General features: G+C 42.6%; 1 protein-coding gene across 1 annotated transcript; it reads right to left on the bottom strand.

The window, feature by feature from the left end:
• Positions 1–452: 452 nt before the first annotated feature.
• Positions 453–18,983, bottom strand: LOC135413847 (transmembrane protease serine 11B-like protein). Its single transcript, XM_064653996.1, has 10 exons — positions 18,879–18,983; positions 10,662–10,781; positions 9,292–9,407; positions 8,797–8,864; positions 7,057–7,220; positions 6,041–6,079; positions 4,816–4,996; positions 4,327–4,592; positions 3,839–3,981; positions 453–3,436 (listed from the first exon to the last, which is right to left on the bottom strand). Exons 1-10 carry the CDS (start codon positions 18,973–18,975, stop codon positions 3,275–3,277), a joined length of 1,356 nt encoding a protein of 451 aa, XP_064510066.1. The 5' UTR covers positions 18,976–18,983; the 3' UTR covers positions 453–3,274.
• Between the last annotated feature and the right edge of the window lie 321 nt (positions 18,984–19,304).

Genomic DNA, 19,304 nt, shown 5'->3' with positions numbered 1-19,304 from the left:
CAAGTGGGTAAATTCTGTCCAAGTCTGGATGACGTTTTGCTCTTCTAATAGTTATGTTCTTCTCCCCATTATACTCTTCAAACAAGTCGATAAAGTCAGATGATTAAGACTACATAAAAGTCAGCACATAAATCCATGGTATAGGATCATAGTAACACATTCTAAAACAGAGGAGTCTCCAACTTACAGTAGCTTGCTGTGGTGCAGGAAATTAGCAAGTACATGAAAACAGAAGGTAAATTTAACAGGTTTTATTAAATTTACATATAAATTACATTCCTGTGCGTCATGCATGATTGTATAGTTAGATACATCCCATTCTGCCTTGAGTGAAAATGTTCATTCCTCACAAATAGGTGAGAATGCAGCTTAAAAGGTATACAAATCTGCTAGACCACCTAAACCAGATAAGAAGTTTTGGCTTCAGGTTTCCATAATTTCCCTCAGGAAAAGCCAGACAAGGATGAGATCAGCAAATTTTTGCCACAAGTAAGGGATTCAGACCTGTCACATCCATCCACACCAACATTCTGAGTGGATGAGGGATGTCCTTTTAAGTGCTCTTCTTGATAGTCACCATTTACACTGCTTTGCATCATCAAGAGGACTCAGAGCATGTAAACTACAACTACATAGCTTCCAGAGGAAACTGGATCAGAATTTTCCAGCTGCTACAAGGAAAAACTCCACAAGGCAGTCCAAAATAAAGGCTCCCAAAACATATACCATGTAGATACCAGGTCCTCTTCACCCCCATCCTCCTGGCTGCACTGTGCTGGCACTTGGCATTAAGGCGGATCAGGTACTCTATCTCTCCAAGTAGGTGCTCAGAACCTGCAGCTCCTTAAGCAAATGACAAGTTCGCTTTTTCAGCCTTGTGTGCACCTCTTTGGAGAATGAGATTGACTGCAGCACTTGATACAGTGCAAATGCATAAGGCTTTCAGATATTGTACCCAGAAGAAGCACAATCAGAAAGTTTGCAGATGCAAAATTAATTTTTTGGACATCTACTTACCTGTTTTGGGGAAGCAGCCAGAAAGTTGGTATTTTAAAGACTAAAAACTCTAAGTGTTCAAGTTACAGTGAAATCCAGTAGGATGGGGAAACCATTATGCACTTTGAAAACCCAAGCCTAGAATACTTTGAAAACTGGAAATCCATGGTATCTTGTAATGATGCTTTTCTTCATAAAGACCAAATTTCATTCATCATCCTGGTAAGATAATTGCTACTGCCAAGAAAAAAAATTCATATATACTTGTCATGCATTGATTTTGAGCTTCCTTTACAAGCAATATACTTCAAAGTCATGTTATGCTGAAGGGACTAAAATGAGATTTGCTGGGTTCGGACCTATGGAACCAGTGTGACAGTTTTTATTCCCTATGTAGAAATTAAGCCACCAAGTTTTGTTTCTGAAGCTCACAACATTCCACGAGAAAAGTTCCCTGCAAAAAACAAAATTAAATGCCAGGTATACACAACTATAGAACATACAACAGCTGCAGACCTTCTCTGGGGATCCAAATATTCCAGTACCTCCAGTGAGTCTCTAGAAGAGTATGGATCTACATACTGGCAAACAGTCAGATCACAGGATGTGTAATCAAAATACTTCTGTTAACTGGATTGATTGCTGCTTTCTTTGGCAGCATTTGCAGCGAGCTGCATGGTCAGAGGGGGTCCCTGAACTGCCATTGATTATGTCAACTGACTTGTGCTGAACTTGGACAACACTTTGATCCTAAGACTGTAACCACTGGGGGCCTTTCCCCCATTCTTTTTAAGTAAGAGCACACCAAAAGCCTGTTGTTAGCCTTTTCTTGTGTAAGACTCTTCTTAGTGCACTGGACCAGCTCCAACTATTGGCAGTGGGGCCAGTAGCTCCTCTGCCGAGTTCTTTCTCTTCTGACCACAGAGGGAGAAGAGAGCAGTTGAGTGGCTCATTATCTAGCAATTAAGTCCACAGCACATAAAGTGTTGGAGAACCTGCAGACTCACCAAGAAAAGCATCTTCACTAGGAATAGGTGTGTTCTGCTGCAGGGTTGTAGAAAGTGTTTGAGACCTACCTGGCAGGCAGAAACATGGGCTCCTGAAAACATCAAGTCAGAGAGAATATGAGGTTTGTGTGGTTGAGATCAAATGAGTTAGCTACAGTCTGACAATGCAACACAGGCAATTCCTACTTTCCATCAGAAGAGAGAGATCTTTACATAAGATTAGTGAGTCAGTCAGGAGTTCTGCCCTGCTCTGAAGGAGATGGGTATTGCCACTGTAATAAAAAACCTCTTTTTTTTTTTACAGGATACAGCTGAAGATGCACATATTCAATAATAAAGACTTGAGAACAGCATTCACAAAAATAAGCAGTTTGAGACGGGTTTTTTTGACAATGGTCATACCAATATTGTTACAATCGTCCATCCTGCACAAAAAGCAAAGGACTTTTATTCAGAAAAATACAGTCTGGATAGTTAAAAATGGAAATTAATTCAGCCAAATACTCTAATATGACAACAGACTGGTATGAACATAAAGTGGTTTTCGGTCTTAAGTCCAGCAGCCACTCTCATGGCAAATACTGTCGTAGAGGCTGCTTACATGAAGCGATGAGTGGGCACACATACACTTGGTCAAAGAAGGTGGACACGAGCTGGTGTTTTCCACAAATTCATTTTCGGGAAAACACAGCAAGGAAAAATTCTCTATTCACTTAATTAAGAATCCAACTTGATGTTAGGAACCAGGACTTCTCTAAGCTATTTTCCATTCTTCATTATAGTACACTCCCTGGAATGATGCAGGAAAAAGCTCAAGAATTCAGAAGAGCAGCAGCCTTGGAGTCAAGAGCTGAACTGTAGCTTGTCTATGGATAGATAGGGCCTTGAGAGCACACAGCAAATGGGTGGGCCACGTTTCTGTTATAACTTGTCTTGGATGCTGGTAGATAATTGTTTGGGCTCAAACACTTTGCCTGGGTATCAGAGCTGGAGTCAAGACATTTGAGCATGGAGAATAAAGGGTCCGTATATTGCATATAGATGAAGGTAGTTGTCCCTCTGACAGACTACTTCCTGAGCAAACAACTATCACATGGATAAAGTCCATTCCTGCCTGGTTGTAGACCAAACCAATTTCAAGTCCTAGACTACTCCAAGCTTGGATACATGACCACAAGCTAAGCCAGCAGCTCTTTAGATGGTGACCAGAGAGTAGAATGTGTCAGAGGAATAGCTGTACACAGCCCACAGAACTTAACCTGCTCCAGGTTTCAGATGCCTGTTTTGGAGCGGATCCAATTTCGATAGTAAGTCACTCGTGTGTACACTCCTGGTTTATTTGGCTTTCCACATTCATCTCCCCAGCTCACTATTCCAACAAGATACCAGATTCCTCTGGAGTTCGCATGTACCAGTGGCCCACCAGAGTCACCCTAAGGAGAAAAATGTCAACAGGTAAGAACAAAGCAAACAGTGTTCACCTCACTAATCCAAGTCTTAAATTGTTGCGTTACAACTGACAGGTATTTTTCTCTAGACCTCAGCTGTAATTCAAGTTTCACACAGTTTACTGGCAAGACAGAGGCTGACAGCCTATGTCTAATTCAGTCTCTCCCAGTCCACTCCCTTACATTTGTATTCTCTCATAGGTGCATTATAAACTCCAAGCACTGAAGTTCAGACTTCAGCCCATGAGCCATGCAGCTCTTCATTTGCATCTGTCAAGATATTGAAACCCATAAACTTTAGACTCCCTAAAGTGTATTTAATTTCTAGAAAACATCAGTTTTCACTCCACCTAGTTTCTTATTATTATTACCTATAAACAAACTTACCTGGCAAGCATCCACCTCCCCCTCCAAGTATCCAGCACACAACATTCCAGGTGTTATCACTCCACCATATACTTGTCTACTATTACAGATCTCGGTACTTATAATTTTCACTTCTGCTTGTCGAAGCTGATTAACACTGTAGCCTAGAAGGAGAAGTGGCACAATAATTTGCAGACAGAGTATGCAACATAAAACATGCAAAGATTAGGAGTAGACAGATTTTCCTACAGCTTTTCCCCCATCACAGGCAATTAAGGGAGCTACCCAGACAATGTCTCAGAAATAAGAAAGTTCCCCCATCCACCAAAATCCTTCAGTTGTTCCCAGACATAACCCTTCTCTATCTTTCATTATCATCAGATACTCTTTAGCATAATGCAACAAAGGCTTTTTTGTACGTATTTCAGTATTAAATTCAACTGTAGGCTACAAGATACATCCTTGATATCCTTGGAAAGACAGGGCACAGGAAGGCAAGAGACACTCACCATCATTCTCCAAAGCTCCCCAACCTGTGACAAAGCAGGAAGTGTTGTCTGGGAAGACATGAGATGCTTCAGGAAGACACACACTGTGCACATCACTTGTGAACTCAATAGCAGATGCAAGTTCCACAACAGCCACATCATGTTCGTGATCAAGGATAACGTTACCGTATCTTTCATGAACAATAATTCTTCGGACAAGTTTTCTCTGTTTTGGAGGTCTCAGCAGAATCCCAAAGCTGGCAGTCCACCTCCGAGGATCAGTTCCTCTGTAAGATATTTGAGGTTATGTCACAGCCACACAAACCAGATCCCCAAAGGAGCTTAGCTCTCCGTTTAAGCATCAGAAAGCAATGTGATCAGGCTTGCCTAAGGAAAGAGAAGAGTCAAACTTCATTATCTTTCGGCAGATACAGACATTAGAGGGGCACAAAGGTCAGAGCACCCAAGAGTCCTAAGGCCTTTAGAATCAGAAAGGCACTGATGACTTACCCTCTAAAGCAGTGGGCTGCAGTCACTAGCCAGGTATTGCTGATGATTGATGCACCGCAGCGATGAGTCCCGTCAAGCTGAATACTGGCCTGCCATGGCCATTCTCCATCCCGCGCACGCTGCCCACCAATTATTCTCTCCACTCCCGTGAAGGAGAATGCCTCTCTCCGTATTCCACAGCCTGCCAAAGAAAACACAGTTCTGCTTTAGCTGATTGAAGGCCCTCATGGCTGCACACGCACATGTAACAGGGCAGGGTGTCTGTCAAGAGATGACCTTCACCTAAAGCAGGGAAACCAAGTGTCATGGTCACAAGTGACTCAGGATAGATGCAGGGTAAACAAGGAAGTTTGATAGAAGAGTCAGTACTTTTTCATTAAGGCAGTTTCCAGACACACCAACCTATATGTACTCCCATGGGAACTGAAGGCTGTGTATCTGAGACACTGAAAGAAAGGATTTTTTTCAGGTCACCTCCAGATTAGCCTTGACAGCAGCAACAAAAAAGTAGTGTCCTCTTCTTCCAAAAATTTACTTACAGCCACTGTGCCAATTGCACAATCATGTGTTACCCACCTGAAAAAAGTTAGATCCAATTCTCAGGGTCCATATGAAGATGGAAAACTAACATACAAACTCTTTGAGACTATGCAGGGGACTGATGCAGTCCCCTGGGAGGGTACTTATGTTTCTCCCTGTTTCCATAGGAGCTTTAAGACCTCAAGGGGGAGCACAGAACAAGAGAAGGACTGAGAACCCGCCAATCTCCAGGGCTGAGCCACTGCCTCGCTCTCACTGTGATCAGCTCTTCTCCCTCTCCCACCCTCTGCCCTTTTAGCTTAAATCTGACAGACATCTGTTCTCAAATGTTTCTGCGTGGAGGAGGGGGCAGGAGGGAAAATGTTTTTTATTGGCCCAGAGCAACTGTAGTGCTTGTGCAAACTTGCTAACAGCAGCTTATCTACGTCCCCAACTTCCCAAAACCAACATTAAAGCAAGTACTTCCCACCACCAATTCAGAATGCTTTATTCTACAAACAGCACAGAGCCAGCAAGACTACAAGAAAATGAGCTCAAATCTTCCATGTCTCATGCACTCTCTTCTGCTCTAGTACATGAAATAAGTTCTTTTTTCAACTTGTTTCATAAAAACATCATGATTTTGTAAACACAGAACATCTAGAACCATGTCCCTGAAGTTTTACTATGAAGCATTTGTACTTACAGTTGTTTAATAGGTTATCTCCCTTTTCCTTATTCAACTCTGAAATGAAAAGCAAATACCACAGTGAGTATATCTCATATGCTCTGTGATTTAGCACAGACTTCCTCCCTGTACCCAGAAACACAAATTAAATGGGTTGCATTGCTGCATGGAGTGAAGTATGGTAAAAGGAGTAATGTGCTGTGTTGGAGAAGTTCAGTGAAGCTTTTGTTCATCACTGAAAGTGTAAGGCCACAGGATATATCTTTCTTGCCTTAGCTCAAGGCTAACCAAAGTGGCTTACTACTGCAAGTAGGTCCAAGTTACATCTACACACATAACATGCACAGTAACTAGCTAACACTTACAGGCATCTTTTCAGCTTTAGTGTGGCAAGGTGGTCAAAACAGTCTTCATAAATCCTCAGTGCTGAGATTGACTGGAGCTAAACTGCAACATTTTCAATTTCTTTCCTACAAAACCCCCTCTGCCAGATTCAGACGGTAACCAGCGACAGATTCATGCGAGAGGATTACTGCCCAGGGAACCTCATGTTTTGTTACAAACACAGCAATTTGTCCAATAAGCAAAGGAAATGGCAGAGGGTGGAGAAGGGAACCATCTCATCTTTGCATTTTTTAATAGCTTGAGGACTCTGCTTTCAGTGCCTGGTGATACAGGTTCTTGTTCAATTCAGTGTGTGCCTTAAAGTAGTTTGTGAATCCCTGGTCACAAAGTTGTTTTTTTGATGAATTGAGAGGGTCTGTCTCATTCAACATAAATAGGTCATACAGAGAAAGCCTCTAATGGACAGAGGAGAGCTCACACCCATAAATCAGTGCCTGTGTGTTTTAGTGCTTTGCATGCTACTTCTTCCAAGTTCCCAGGCTGTCAGCTTAACATGCAGTTTTGAAAAGGCAAAAAAAAGAAAACAAGAATAGCCCATATTTGCATACTAAAGTGAAACTCATTATGCTATGAACAGCAAAGTATGAGGAACCAATCCCTAGCTGAAAACACAAACCTAAGGCACTTGCCTGTGAGTCTAATGGTAGACTGGTCAACATCCAAGCCCATTGAGGTTGTTTGCAGCCTTCTGCGTAACACACGGTTGACGTGACCCCAGGTCGTTGCTTCTCTGTCAGCAGAGGCAAATTTAAATACCAGAACAACAGATGCAAGCACTCCACCAGGATCTGGGCTACAAACCAACACAAACAGAGTGGTGTTGTCCTCTTTGCCCGCTAATGCTCTTGGTTCTGCTTTGTACTGTCTGCCTGTTTATATGAGAACAGGTCTGGTTTGCACAGACATCTAGAACAAATAGCGTAGCTGTGCACAAGTAAAGGAAGATGTCATGTCAGCAGGCAGCCAAAGGTTCTCACTATGACAATGATCAGAGGGAATTTTCTGGAAACTTTTATAAGCAGTAGAGCTGAGAAGCAGAGAAGGGATTGCTCCCTTTGGCCTCTACACAGATCCTGGTCACTAGGACACAAATGGCAATGGTAACAACACAGCAAGTTAAAACCCTTCAACAGATATCCAACATGCCCTTCCTGACAGCCATTCAAAAGATCCAGTTTAGAGCTACAGAAGTTAAAAAGGTCTTTTGGCATTTCTTTCCATTTAAGTCACTTGTCCATTAATTGGCCAATTTGATCCATTGTATTTAGATACAACATACTCAGTAGTTTGAGATCACTTGCTGTCACTATAAAATGTTGAGCCCAATATTTTAAAGCAACAGTCTCAAGGAATACCAACCAAAGCCTTGAGGAAAAGACAGCAGAGATGCAGCTAAGCTGCTCCAGTGCCTAGTTGCACAAGGTATCTGTAGTGAAAATAAGAGTGGAAGAGATACACTGTTCAATCAACTTGAAAGTTCTAAAGAGATCTCTTGAAATCTAGCTCCCAGTTCTGCAATTTCAGTTGATGTACACTATGGGAGGCTTTTGGAAGGAACCAGCATCAGAAAACAATGTAGAACAGTTTAAGCAAACTACTCATTACATCTAGAGGCAGGTAAAGGCAAGAAAGCCCAGAAGTGCTGTGAAGAAGGATATTTGTGGAAAGTTTGACATTCTTTACTGTATAGGAAAAAATATTCCACAGCAGATTTGAGCCTTACAGAAATACAACTCCAAAATAAGGCAACATGAAGGAGAGGGAAGCAATGGCTCTTACCACTGAGAGTGATGCATAATTACAGCAGAGGAAAGACTTAAAACCTCTCACCAAGGACATTTATACCTGTATGTTCCACTTGCCTCCTTCTGTCTACTGTATCTATGCCTATGTTCCCTTGTCTATATTTATGTATCTCACAGTGGACTCATTTATTCCTTCAGACCTTTCCAGAGAGGGAGGAGAATAGTACTCTCCTACTGTACACCATGCAGAGTGGTAAACACCAACCCAAGCTTCCATGGGAAGCAATAAGTGTGATAAAGAGCTTACTAGGCATCTCTCGAGCTGTTAACTAGTAGTGAAGACAAAGATCACTCAATAATCCAGTTACTGCATCACAGTCACAAAAAACTAGTGTTCAGGGAATCAATCTGCAGAAGTATAAATTTCTCTTCCTTGCTGACCTCTGAAGGTAACTGAGCCCTCAGTGTTTTGAGCACTGCAGGAGAGTGACAACCAGACAAGGCTTACTCATCCTGCCAGTATAACCCAAGCATAAACAACACTAAATGCTCCATATGGTCAAGTAGTAGGAAGAAAATATATTTAACACATCCCTGCTTATTCCAGGCCACCACATTACTTACCTTAGACTGACAACGTGGGACCTGATGTACCTTTTACTTAGAAAGGAGTTCTTGAATACTTCAGACATCTGTTAAAAGAAAAGGGTGTGTTAAAATACACCTGTAATAAGTACATGCTTTCATGATATAACAGTCTCATGAGCCTCTGAAGCACAAGAAAATGCTTTCAGATCTCCACGTCTACACCAAAGCTACCATTAAATTTCCATCAGAGGATACAGATCCAAAATAAACAGCTGAGTTGGCCAATTTCACTGTCTGTTCTGCTCTATGGTTGCCGGTTTCCCCACAGAGCTGCTGGAACAGACAGCACCTGTGCTTACCATCTGCTTGCACACAGTCAGCAACACATCTTTAACCCACTACAGCAAGGTTTAGACAGGTAAGGCCAGACACGTAAGGATGAGGTAAAATCACCTCTGACTATTTCCAATCACACAACTGCAAGACCCCTCACCATAGCCCAGGCATGAACAGAAAAATATCTTAGTTTACCATGGTTTCAATTTCTTCACTTAGGTTCCTGAACTCATCTGTGGTTTGCCTTTCATACTGAGGGTCGTAGTTGACGTTGTTGATTAAGAAAGACACATTGTAATATCTGTCTTGATCTACAGAGGAGAAAAAAAAAAAAAGGCAGCTGATCTCCTTTGGTACAATTCAAAGATGAACAGCACCTCATAGAACAAGGCACAAGCAAGGGATCCAGGCTCTGGTTGTGATCCTATCAGCTGTGGGATTACAGCTTTAGCAGCACTTTGGGAAAAGGGGGATCTGGACCATGCTGATGCTCCATGAACCAGCTAGGGGCTCATTTCTTCTTTGAGAACCATCTGAAGTAGCTGTAAATTACACCCATTACAACATTTCTCTGGGGTCTTTCTTTTTTTTGGCCTGAGGTGAGCACAGCATAAGACAAACCAGCCCACATATGTCCCTTCTGACTCAGTAGACACACTCCCTGGCTGCACTCTGGCATGTCCCTGCCCCTCTGAAAGGCAGGTGACACAGAGCTATTTGCATCCATTCAGCAGTTGGGTTATGTTTAAAATCTGGTTCTCCAGTGAATGGTAGAGTGACCCCAAAACATAGGGTTGGCAAAAATCAAAGCTAAGATGTAGCTCTGCCACTGCTTCTTCTAGTGTCCTAATGCAAGCCACGACCTCATTGACTCCTTGTGAGCTGACAACATGATTATTTCCATTCCAGCAGGAAGGCATTTCAAAACCACTCACACTTGTATCTCAGAGACTGGGAATGGAATGACTTGGCTTCATTCATGAGCCAAGTGGCTGGGAATGGAATGACTGGGCTTCAAGTCATGAGCCAAGATGGTTGGACTTGGTAATCGTAAAGTTCTTTTCCAACCTTAACAATTCTGTGATCTGCTACTGAAACTGAGCCCTTGGCAACCAGGACTGACTCCTGAGCTCCAAAAAGCCCAGGGGCTCTGCTCTCTCTGTTTCTGTAATATTCTCATCTGGAGGTGCCAGGTTAAGTTTCTGAAAAACCCCTGTTCAATACCAAGCTTACTACGCATAGCCTGAGTACTAGACACACCTCTGGCTTATACAGAAGACTGCTATCCTTTGGTTCACCATGGATACCAGTGGAGGAACCAGCGCAAAACAAGAAAAAAATAGAGGGTTAAAACTGAAATCCCTGATTCAAGTAAAGGGTACTTCAAGTATTCTTGCAGGTTTTCAAATCAATCCAGATCTTGAATAGGGTTTAGAGAGTTTTCTCATGGGGGTTCTATACTAGGGGTGAATCGTATACTTAAATGATCAGACAAGACAACAGTAGCAGGTGAAACACAACAGATTCCTGAAGACTCGTGACAACAAAAAGAGTGGTGCACTTACCATTACACAAAAAAAATGTAATCAAGCCAATGATGAGGGCTAAGCCTACTATCACTGACACAACAATGACTGCTATCTTCCATGGCTCTAAACGCCTCGTTGCTCTGTCCATCTGGATCACTACCTGTATTGAAGAAAACAACACGGAGAAATTCAGCTCTAGTACACAGACAATAGTACATCCTGAGTACACAGCTTAGCTCAGCTGGAAAACCTCACAAAATGAGGTAGGTAGGGAAGGACCCTGGACCATCTGTTTAAACTGGGTCCCTCTACAGCAGGTTGCTCCAGGCCTTGTCCAGTCAAGGTTTTAATATCTCCAAGGATAAAGATATCCCAGTCTCTCAGGATGCCTGGTCCAGTCTCTACCCATGCTCATGGCAAAAACTTTTCTTTATATTTAGTGAGAATTTCCTGTGTTCTAGCTTTCCTCAGTTGCCTCACATACACGCCGAGAAAGAGTTTTGCAGGTATTGCTCGTAGAGACAATTTCCCATCAAGAAATATTATACAGATTTCAAGTGTAGGGGACTGCCCACACAGGTGCTTAAACTGAACATAATATGTAATAATTCATGACTGATGAAATATGTTCTGCACCAAGGATACTCTAGGCTACCAGAGATGCCATATAACATACAGCTTTGGTTATTTTTAGTTGGTATGAGTAGTAATATTCACTGATTCCCTACAGGGTTTGGGATTTATTGCACCGAAGCCACATATACATTGTAAGAGACCACATACTGTCTCCTGCCAGTCTGTGAGAGAAAGAGCTACTTGTGTAAATGTGACATGGCAACAAGACCCAGACTTAGGGATTTGCTGAAAGCCAACAACAGATCTGTAAAGGAGTTGAGAACTTGACTCACACATGGACAAAGGCATATAAGCCCTTCTCCTACATTTATGTCCTCCAGTGCAGCATTAAGCAAGAGAACAGTAGGAAAACTGCATTTTTGCACATGTCCTCAGTAACTTTGTAGAAGGATGATGTAAAACCGCAAGGACAATTATTTAAGACCCCCGGTAATTCCACAGCACACTATGCAGTAATTGTCATGACACACACCGAGTCTCCACATCATGATCTGCATTAGCACAAGGTAACAGAAAAACACGTGAGATGATCTCTCAGACATGCCTGGAGTGACAAATGGCAGCAGACAGCCCTGGGGAGGAGGTCTGAGCTGGCTAGTCACCACAATGTTTTAAACCCATTGATCCATACTTGTATTTCTGTGGACCAGACATATTAAATGCTGTTTTCCCCTTTTCAGGCCCATGGCACAGTCACTTCTGAGCAACATCTGAGAAGTTGGGGGCAAGAAGAGGCAGAAAGGCAGACAGAGAAAATAAGTCTTGCAGGTTTTCTGACTATAAGGTGTTAAAGAAAAAGTCACAGTAAAAACAGAGCAGGATACCAGTAGAGGTTCTGTCTTAGGAAATGATCTGAGGGAGCAGATGAGCAGTGAAGGCAGAGGTATGGTGCACAAATCCCAAAGAGGAAAAGACAGTGAAGTTGTGGAAGAGTAGAATGGTGTTATACGCTCTGCTCTTATGACAAGAAAGCCAAGTAAAGTCACAAGCAAGAGATGGCAAGCAAAGCAAACAAAAACAAAACCCAAAACTGACAGCAGCAACAAAAAACCCCAGCAACAAACCAGATAGCACTACAGAGGAAGCAGCTGAGAGGTCTGCAGACAGTCAGGGTATGCTCAGCAAGTGACAGGGAAGTTGAAAACAACTAAAAGTTTAATCTCCTCACGTAAAACCTTGGTTTTGGCTAGTCAGAGTGCTGTCAGGTATCTCAGTCCAGTCCATTACTTAAGAAGGGAAGCAGGCTAATTTTTACCTGCTGAAAGAGGTGGCATACTGGGAAGAAAAAGTTAAACAGGATAGCTTCAGCCAGCATCACAACTGCAGGTAGACACAACCAGCAGCTTAGTGTTACCAAAATACACAGGACAGGTGACCAGGAATAAGTCTTCTGCTTCAGTCACATACTACAGAGAAGCCCAGTACCTATCCTTCTGTTGTTCCTACTTTACAGGGCAAAGTTGTATTCTGGCAATGCACAGCCCACGTTTTCTCCCCACTAGAGTGGCTCAGTTCCCTGATGGCAAGGCTCTGAAAATTGACTTCAGGGCAGTTGATAGGAGCCTGAAATCCCAGGCTGGCCAAGGTTACTTTCTTTGCAAAATCCAAGTTGCAGTAAAAGCACATAAATAACACACATTGGAACTCAACTGCTTCCAGTGAGGCCTTGACTTCTCAACATCTAGACTTTCACTGTATAAACTATCCATTAACCCTGAGGGTTTAACTGATGGAAAGATTCAGATAAAAACCCAAGACCAGTGGGACTGTTCTGCTTGTTTCTTTAATACACTGCAGCCTCCCATGAAGCACTCCCACACTCATCTCACAGTTCACAGTCTTTCACAGTCCCAGTTTATGGAATTGCAGCATACCTCATGGGCAGTGAATTATAACCCTCAAGGGCAAGCCTCTTGGCTCATCAGAACAGCCCACTTCAGCAACATGCCTCTGCCCCTCCTTAGCTAGCCACCTCTCATGCTTGAAAGATGCTGCTTTAGCATCTTATTTTACTCTCCTCACTGGACAGTTTTTGCTTCCAGCCTGAGCCCCTACCACCCATCTCACTCAGACTGATTCCCTGTGTTGCAACTGTCCTCACCCCGGTGTGCTTCCACCTGAATGGCAATGGGAGCACCACTCCTTCATTGCTCCTGGCACAGAGAAAGCACAGCACAGCCCTGGCAGCATGTGGCTGACTCTGCAAATATTGAGGCAACAGTACTCTGGTATTGTAACTGCTGTGTTTCTTGAAATGTATACAGATTTCATCAAGATATGGCTTTATGCCTCAGCTACAAAAGCTTAAGATTCAGAAAACCAAGCATCTCACTACCTGTGGGACTCATGCTCTCACAGGCAGCACTGTCCTTCCAACAGTCTGTCTCTATTTCCTTTTCATGCAAATACAGGCTACAGCAACAAACACCGGCAGCACAGACCTGCTTCTCCTCCAACATATCAGAACTGCTTCTTCTCTACAGGTCATATAGACTTGCAAGGGGAAACAGATACCTCAGGAACTGCTGTAATGCCAGGGGAAACAAAAACATGGGAGATGAGGAATAAAAGCCTACTCCACTTCTGATACTGATTTCACTTTGAATTTTTTTCAGAAAACAGTTTAAAGGAAGCACTTCCATATATTTCTGCTTTCATATCACAGAATCACAGAGAGGTTTAGGTTGGAAGGGACCCTAAAGATCATCCAGTTCCAACTCCCCTACCATGGACAGGGACACCTTCCACTAGACCTGGTTGCTCAAAGCCCCATCCAACCTGGCTTTGAACACTTCGAAGAATAGGGCATCCACAGATTCTCTGGGCAACATGTTCCAGTGTCTCACCACTTTCAAAGAGAAGAATTTCCTCCTAATGTCTAATCTAAATCCCTCTGTCAGTTTAAAGCCACTCCCCCCATCTTATCCCTACATGCTCTTGTAAAAAAGTCCTTCCAACTTTCCTATGGCCTCTTTTAGGTACTGGAAGGTGCTATAAGGTCTCCCCAGAGCCTTCTCATCTCCAGGCTGAACAACCCTAATTCTCTCAACCTGTCTTCCTAGGAGAGGTGTTCCAGACATCTGATCATCTTCATGGCCCTCCTCTGGACTCAGTCCAACAAGTCGATGCCCTTCTTATGCTGGGGACCCCATAACCCGTTGGCTATGCTTCTTTTGATGCAGTCCAGGACATGGTTGGCTTTCTGGGCTACAAGTGTACCTTGCCTGCTCATGTTGAACTTCTCATCAACCAACACCCCTTCTCATCAACCAACATCCCCATACAGGTAAATAATATGTATGTAGGGTATATATTTGTGTATAGGATATACAAGTTAAAGTGGAAATATCTTTTCAGAACCAAAAAGGTTTCCTCCCTTTAGCAGGATGTTTTCAACTTCCATCTTGCTAAGATAAGTAACAGAACAGGAAAAAAAAATTCTTTTGCAATGGAAGGACCAAGTCTCACCAACTCCCACAGTGTACAATTGCCAGTATCCTTTGATTGTACTGTCTGTGTGCAGAACCCAGCTCAGCAGCCCCCATATTTTGGGGTTTTTTTGTCTATTTTATCTCACAACTAGGTTGGCCTAGCTCTGTTGAAACAGAGGCTAGGGTGGCTAGTGAAAGCCAGTTCTTGTTCAGGTTATGACCACTCAGTGCATTCATTATTCATACACGTTACACCTCCAACTAGGTCTTTGCTCCAGTAGCCTTTTTGCTATTGTGCCACGGAGGGCAAGCTTGTCATGCTCTACCAGAATAACCACCTGACAGGGATTCCTATGCTTGGGACATCCAGCTCCATAGTTAAATAGTTTAGTGGCAGGTGGGACCCCCTGTTTAGGAATCAGACATGGTTTCTCTGCACTCTAGTAACCAAGCAAATTCTGCTCCATCAACACTCACTGGCCAGAGAAGCTCTGATCCTCTGCAGTGCTGATGAAAGCAGAAGCAGAAATTATTTCATCGCCTTCAACCATGGCTGCATGATTTCTTTCTTCTTGTGGCAAAGAGGCAGTGCTTAATAGACAGGCATTTTCCTCAGAAGACCCCCAATACCACAGTTGTCTGTGTAGATGCCTTCCAGAATCAACCCCACTTGTCTTGCTTCCTTATGTCACAGGCTTCCAGTTTTTTTTATTGCCCAAACTCCAGTAAGCTACAAACTAACTCTTAGTGGGGCAGAAAAGGGAATTCAGGTAACACCAATCCATTCACTCTCTTATGAATGAGATAACTCTCATACTGCAGGAGCAAACCTTAGCAAGAGATCAGCATCCAAATTCCACTGGGACACCTGGAAAGCCAAATCCTCTCTGCTCTGAAAACCAACTCCTCACAGCCTATGTCTGGCAGCTCTCAGTCTGCAGTGAATTCGTGAGAAGTTTCAAACCCAAGATTTTTTATTTCAATACGACACTGCTTATCTTGGCAATACTATCAGCGAAAAATCCCTGTTCTCATTGAAAATATGCGCCACTCCCAAAGGGCCCAAGACAATCCATGGAGACAGCAGCACCTCTCCATTTCAAATCACAGTTAATTTGGGTCTGGAAAAGTGAACTATTAAGTCTCCTAGTTTACACACCTTGGCTCTGAGCCAAACATTGTGGTTTGATCATCAAAAAGTTATTCTATACTGAAAAAAAAAATAATCCAAAAGAATTATTGTGAAAATAGCTATGTTTTTATAGAATTAAGTACTTAAGATACAATTAAGTTATGTTTAGATAGAGATATATTAAATCAAACCTCAATACAGGATACTTTAGTAAGTGAAATACGGCAAGAAATAAAGCTACATTAGTAGATATTGGCACATTAGGAAGAAGAGCTGCACTGCAATTTGACAGAGCTGAAATTGTCTGGTCTTCCTTGCGAAACCAACTAGAAAACACATAGGATTTCGAGTTAGATTCCTGATCAGCACCAAATGAATTCTTTACCTTCAAATTTGAAACATTTACCCAAAAGCAAAAGACAAGAACAATACACAGGTGACAAACTGTTTTTCCTCTCTCATCATGTACCAAACTCCCTAAAATGTTACTATATTCATTCACAATGCAATTAATGAATGTTAAGCTCCCACCTCTGCCTGACGGATTTGATTCACTGTATTGAGCTTATCCATCTCTTCTGGTTGAGTTACTGTGAGCTATCAAAAACCTCAGCAAAAGATACCAACAAACTGATCAGAAAATGTCTTCTCAGACAAGAAAAGCATGTATAACTTTTATCATGTGTTCCTAGTCACTGAGCTGCTGGATAAGCAGGGAACAGCTACCCTGTTCTGTTTTACAGATCTGCCCTCGACATTTTTTTACTTCTTGAGACAAGCCCTCATAGCACTCCAAACTAGATTTGCCTTTAGATTAATGTTTTCTGGTACCAGCTGTTTACTGAAGTGTATTGCCACACTCTGCATAGACAAAACACGCAACCTCTTCTATGTGATCTGCTGCTGCCTTCCTATAATGAATTTATTATTGCACTTTTTATTATTATACACCTGCTAACTGATAATCCAGTACTCTCAGAAGAGCCAGTGGCAGAGGTTGGGTGGCACATCTGCTGAGGAGGATCTCTCCGCATTTATGGCCATGTCTGGTTTTTCCAGTCAATGTTGGATTCAGGCACATGTCTACAATCACTCTTACTAGACACTCTTCATAGGGCAACTGAACAGATTAATGTGCTGGCCTGGTGGGTGAGATTGGAAAATCCGAACTAGGTCCCTAAATCTATCTGCCTTGGCAGGGTGGTTGGCAATGGCAGCAACTGAAATGCATCTGTCTTAGTGCAGGAGCCCTGTAGCAAAAGCACAGGGCCACAAAGCAAGATATGCTGATTTCACTCCCACCTTTACCACAAGCAACCACACCAACCTAACATGTCTCCTATGCTCTTTTGTGGCATACTCAGGAAACACATACTTAAAAGAATGGAACAACCTCTACTTCTTTGAGAACTGAAACAGAAGAAGCTAGTGCCTGCCTAAGTACTGTGAGACCCTTGTTTGGATCAGGTCAGTTACCTACCAGTCTCAATTACTCAATGTTTAATTTCTCCTAAAACAATTCTGATACAATGGAAAACTTCCAAACATTGAAGGGATCTGCTGAGAGAAACAAAATGTATGTTCTTCTATGCGTCACACTGAATCAGCTTGATCTCCCCACACCCTTGAACATCCCACAAAAACAGTAGGTGCTGCATGCCACCACTCTGCAGTCAGATAAAGCATCAGTAATGTATTTGCCACTTACTAATTGAGCTCCTCCCCTTAACCCTCCAATTTTGCTAAGGTCTTGCTGCTTCCCAAGAGCACATTTCAGCTGGGTAAAGACAACAGCTCCAAATATTGTTCTTGTTACTTACATGAAGATTCAAGGGCAGCATTTCAGTCTCTGGGATGTCTTACCAGCAACTATATCCATCATGGAAAAATGGTGCTTGTGCAGGCTTCCCTGATTATTGGATCACCTGTGCAATCAGCACAAAAGGTTTGTTGTTCCTTACTCTCTCATCCATTTTGCATACAACTCTTTGGAAACTAGGAGCTCTTTAATTGTTGGAATAGAGCTAGGCTCTCGTACCATTTCAACGGTCTGTGGGACACAACTGTAATGCCAACAACTGAAATACCCTTGATCAATAATGTATCTTTGTATAGTTGACTCCCACAGCCAACATCTTGAAAAAGACTCTCGTATTCTGAAATCAGCTTTAATAGAAGTAGGAGGGCTACTCACTGCATAAGGACTTTACAATCTGCATCAACATGTCAGAGGCCATATCAGTGTAAAGAAAAAATTAAGTACAAGCCACTGATTACAGTTGGTTTAGGATAAGGTTCTGTAACTTCTACATCATCTTTTCCACTTCAATTTCCATTTCCAGTTGTGTTGGTCATAGAAAAGTATCTTGTTCTGTTAGTTTGGCAGTCACAGATTATGGCAGTAGATCTCTGCTTTTCAGCCTTCAAAAGTAGCTCTGCCTGCCTCCCTTTGTCCTTCTTTGACTGGTTGAAATCTACTCCAAAAACGAGGCACCACACTAGTAGTTGTAGTCTTTGTAGGTTTTCAGTTTGATTTTCATTCCAAGACAGGGTGGGAGAAACAGTCAGGTACCAGATTTGGTGTGTTTCCAAGCTGATTCTGCACAGATTAACACTTCACTGGCTGCACACTAAGTCCATGAAAATAAACAAGAGCACAAGAAGCTACTATTACCAACTGTACTCCTCTCATCCTCTAGTTCAGCAGTTGAGACTGCAACACATTCTAACTGCACAAGCACAGACAGTAGATCAGAGTCAGGGCACAGTAAGATGACTCTCACCTGCTTTCCACATAGGCCACCTCAGTTTGTCACACCATGCTGCAGAGGAGCTGCAGAATTCTCAGAAAACTAATGCATTTCAGTTGAGGAGAAAGGCTGAAATATCAGAAGGATTACTGATGCATGAAAGGCAGATCAAATCAGAAGCAAGCTCAGAACTGGTGCCATTCTCCCCACACTCTCGGTCAAAGCTCAAACTGCCCTATAAATCTACACATGATATAGCCATGCTGCCCAAACTACCAAGGAGCAAGACAGAAGCCTGTGGCACTCACCTCTGGGTACCAGTGAGAGGTTGGCAAGAAGCTCTTCTGTCGAGGAGATGCACTGTCCTGAACGCCACAACACACTGTGCAGCATCTCAGCATAGACTTGAGGCTTTATCTCCTGAATTAAGAAAGAAAGGAGTCATAGGCAAGTCAGAACAAACAAGTCCAGCAAGTCTCAGTGACAGAGGCTTACCCAGGAGCATGATTCCTCCCCTAAAACAATAACAATACACTTCTTTCATCACACCCTTCATCCAGGAATCCCGAAGCCTTCTCAGAGTATTAGCTACACCCTGCAACACCCCAAATCAGAAGAGCCATGAAAATTTTGCAAGGACGCGGAGTGTATTTCCTTCTTTGGTATAATTAAGAACAAATCAGAAATTATGGGCAGGACCAATGCATAAAATTTTCATGCTCAAAAGAGA

The sequence above is a fragment of the Pseudopipra pipra genome, chromosome 4 (assembly GCF_036250125.1).
Source record: "Pseudopipra pipra isolate bDixPip1 chromosome 4, bDixPip1.hap1, whole genome shotgun sequence".
Classification (NCBI taxonomy): domain Eukaryota; kingdom Metazoa; phylum Chordata; class Aves; order Passeriformes; family Pipridae; genus Pseudopipra; species Pseudopipra pipra.
Note: the sequence above shows the minus strand (reverse complement) of the source record. Positions and strands in the feature narration are given on the sequence as shown.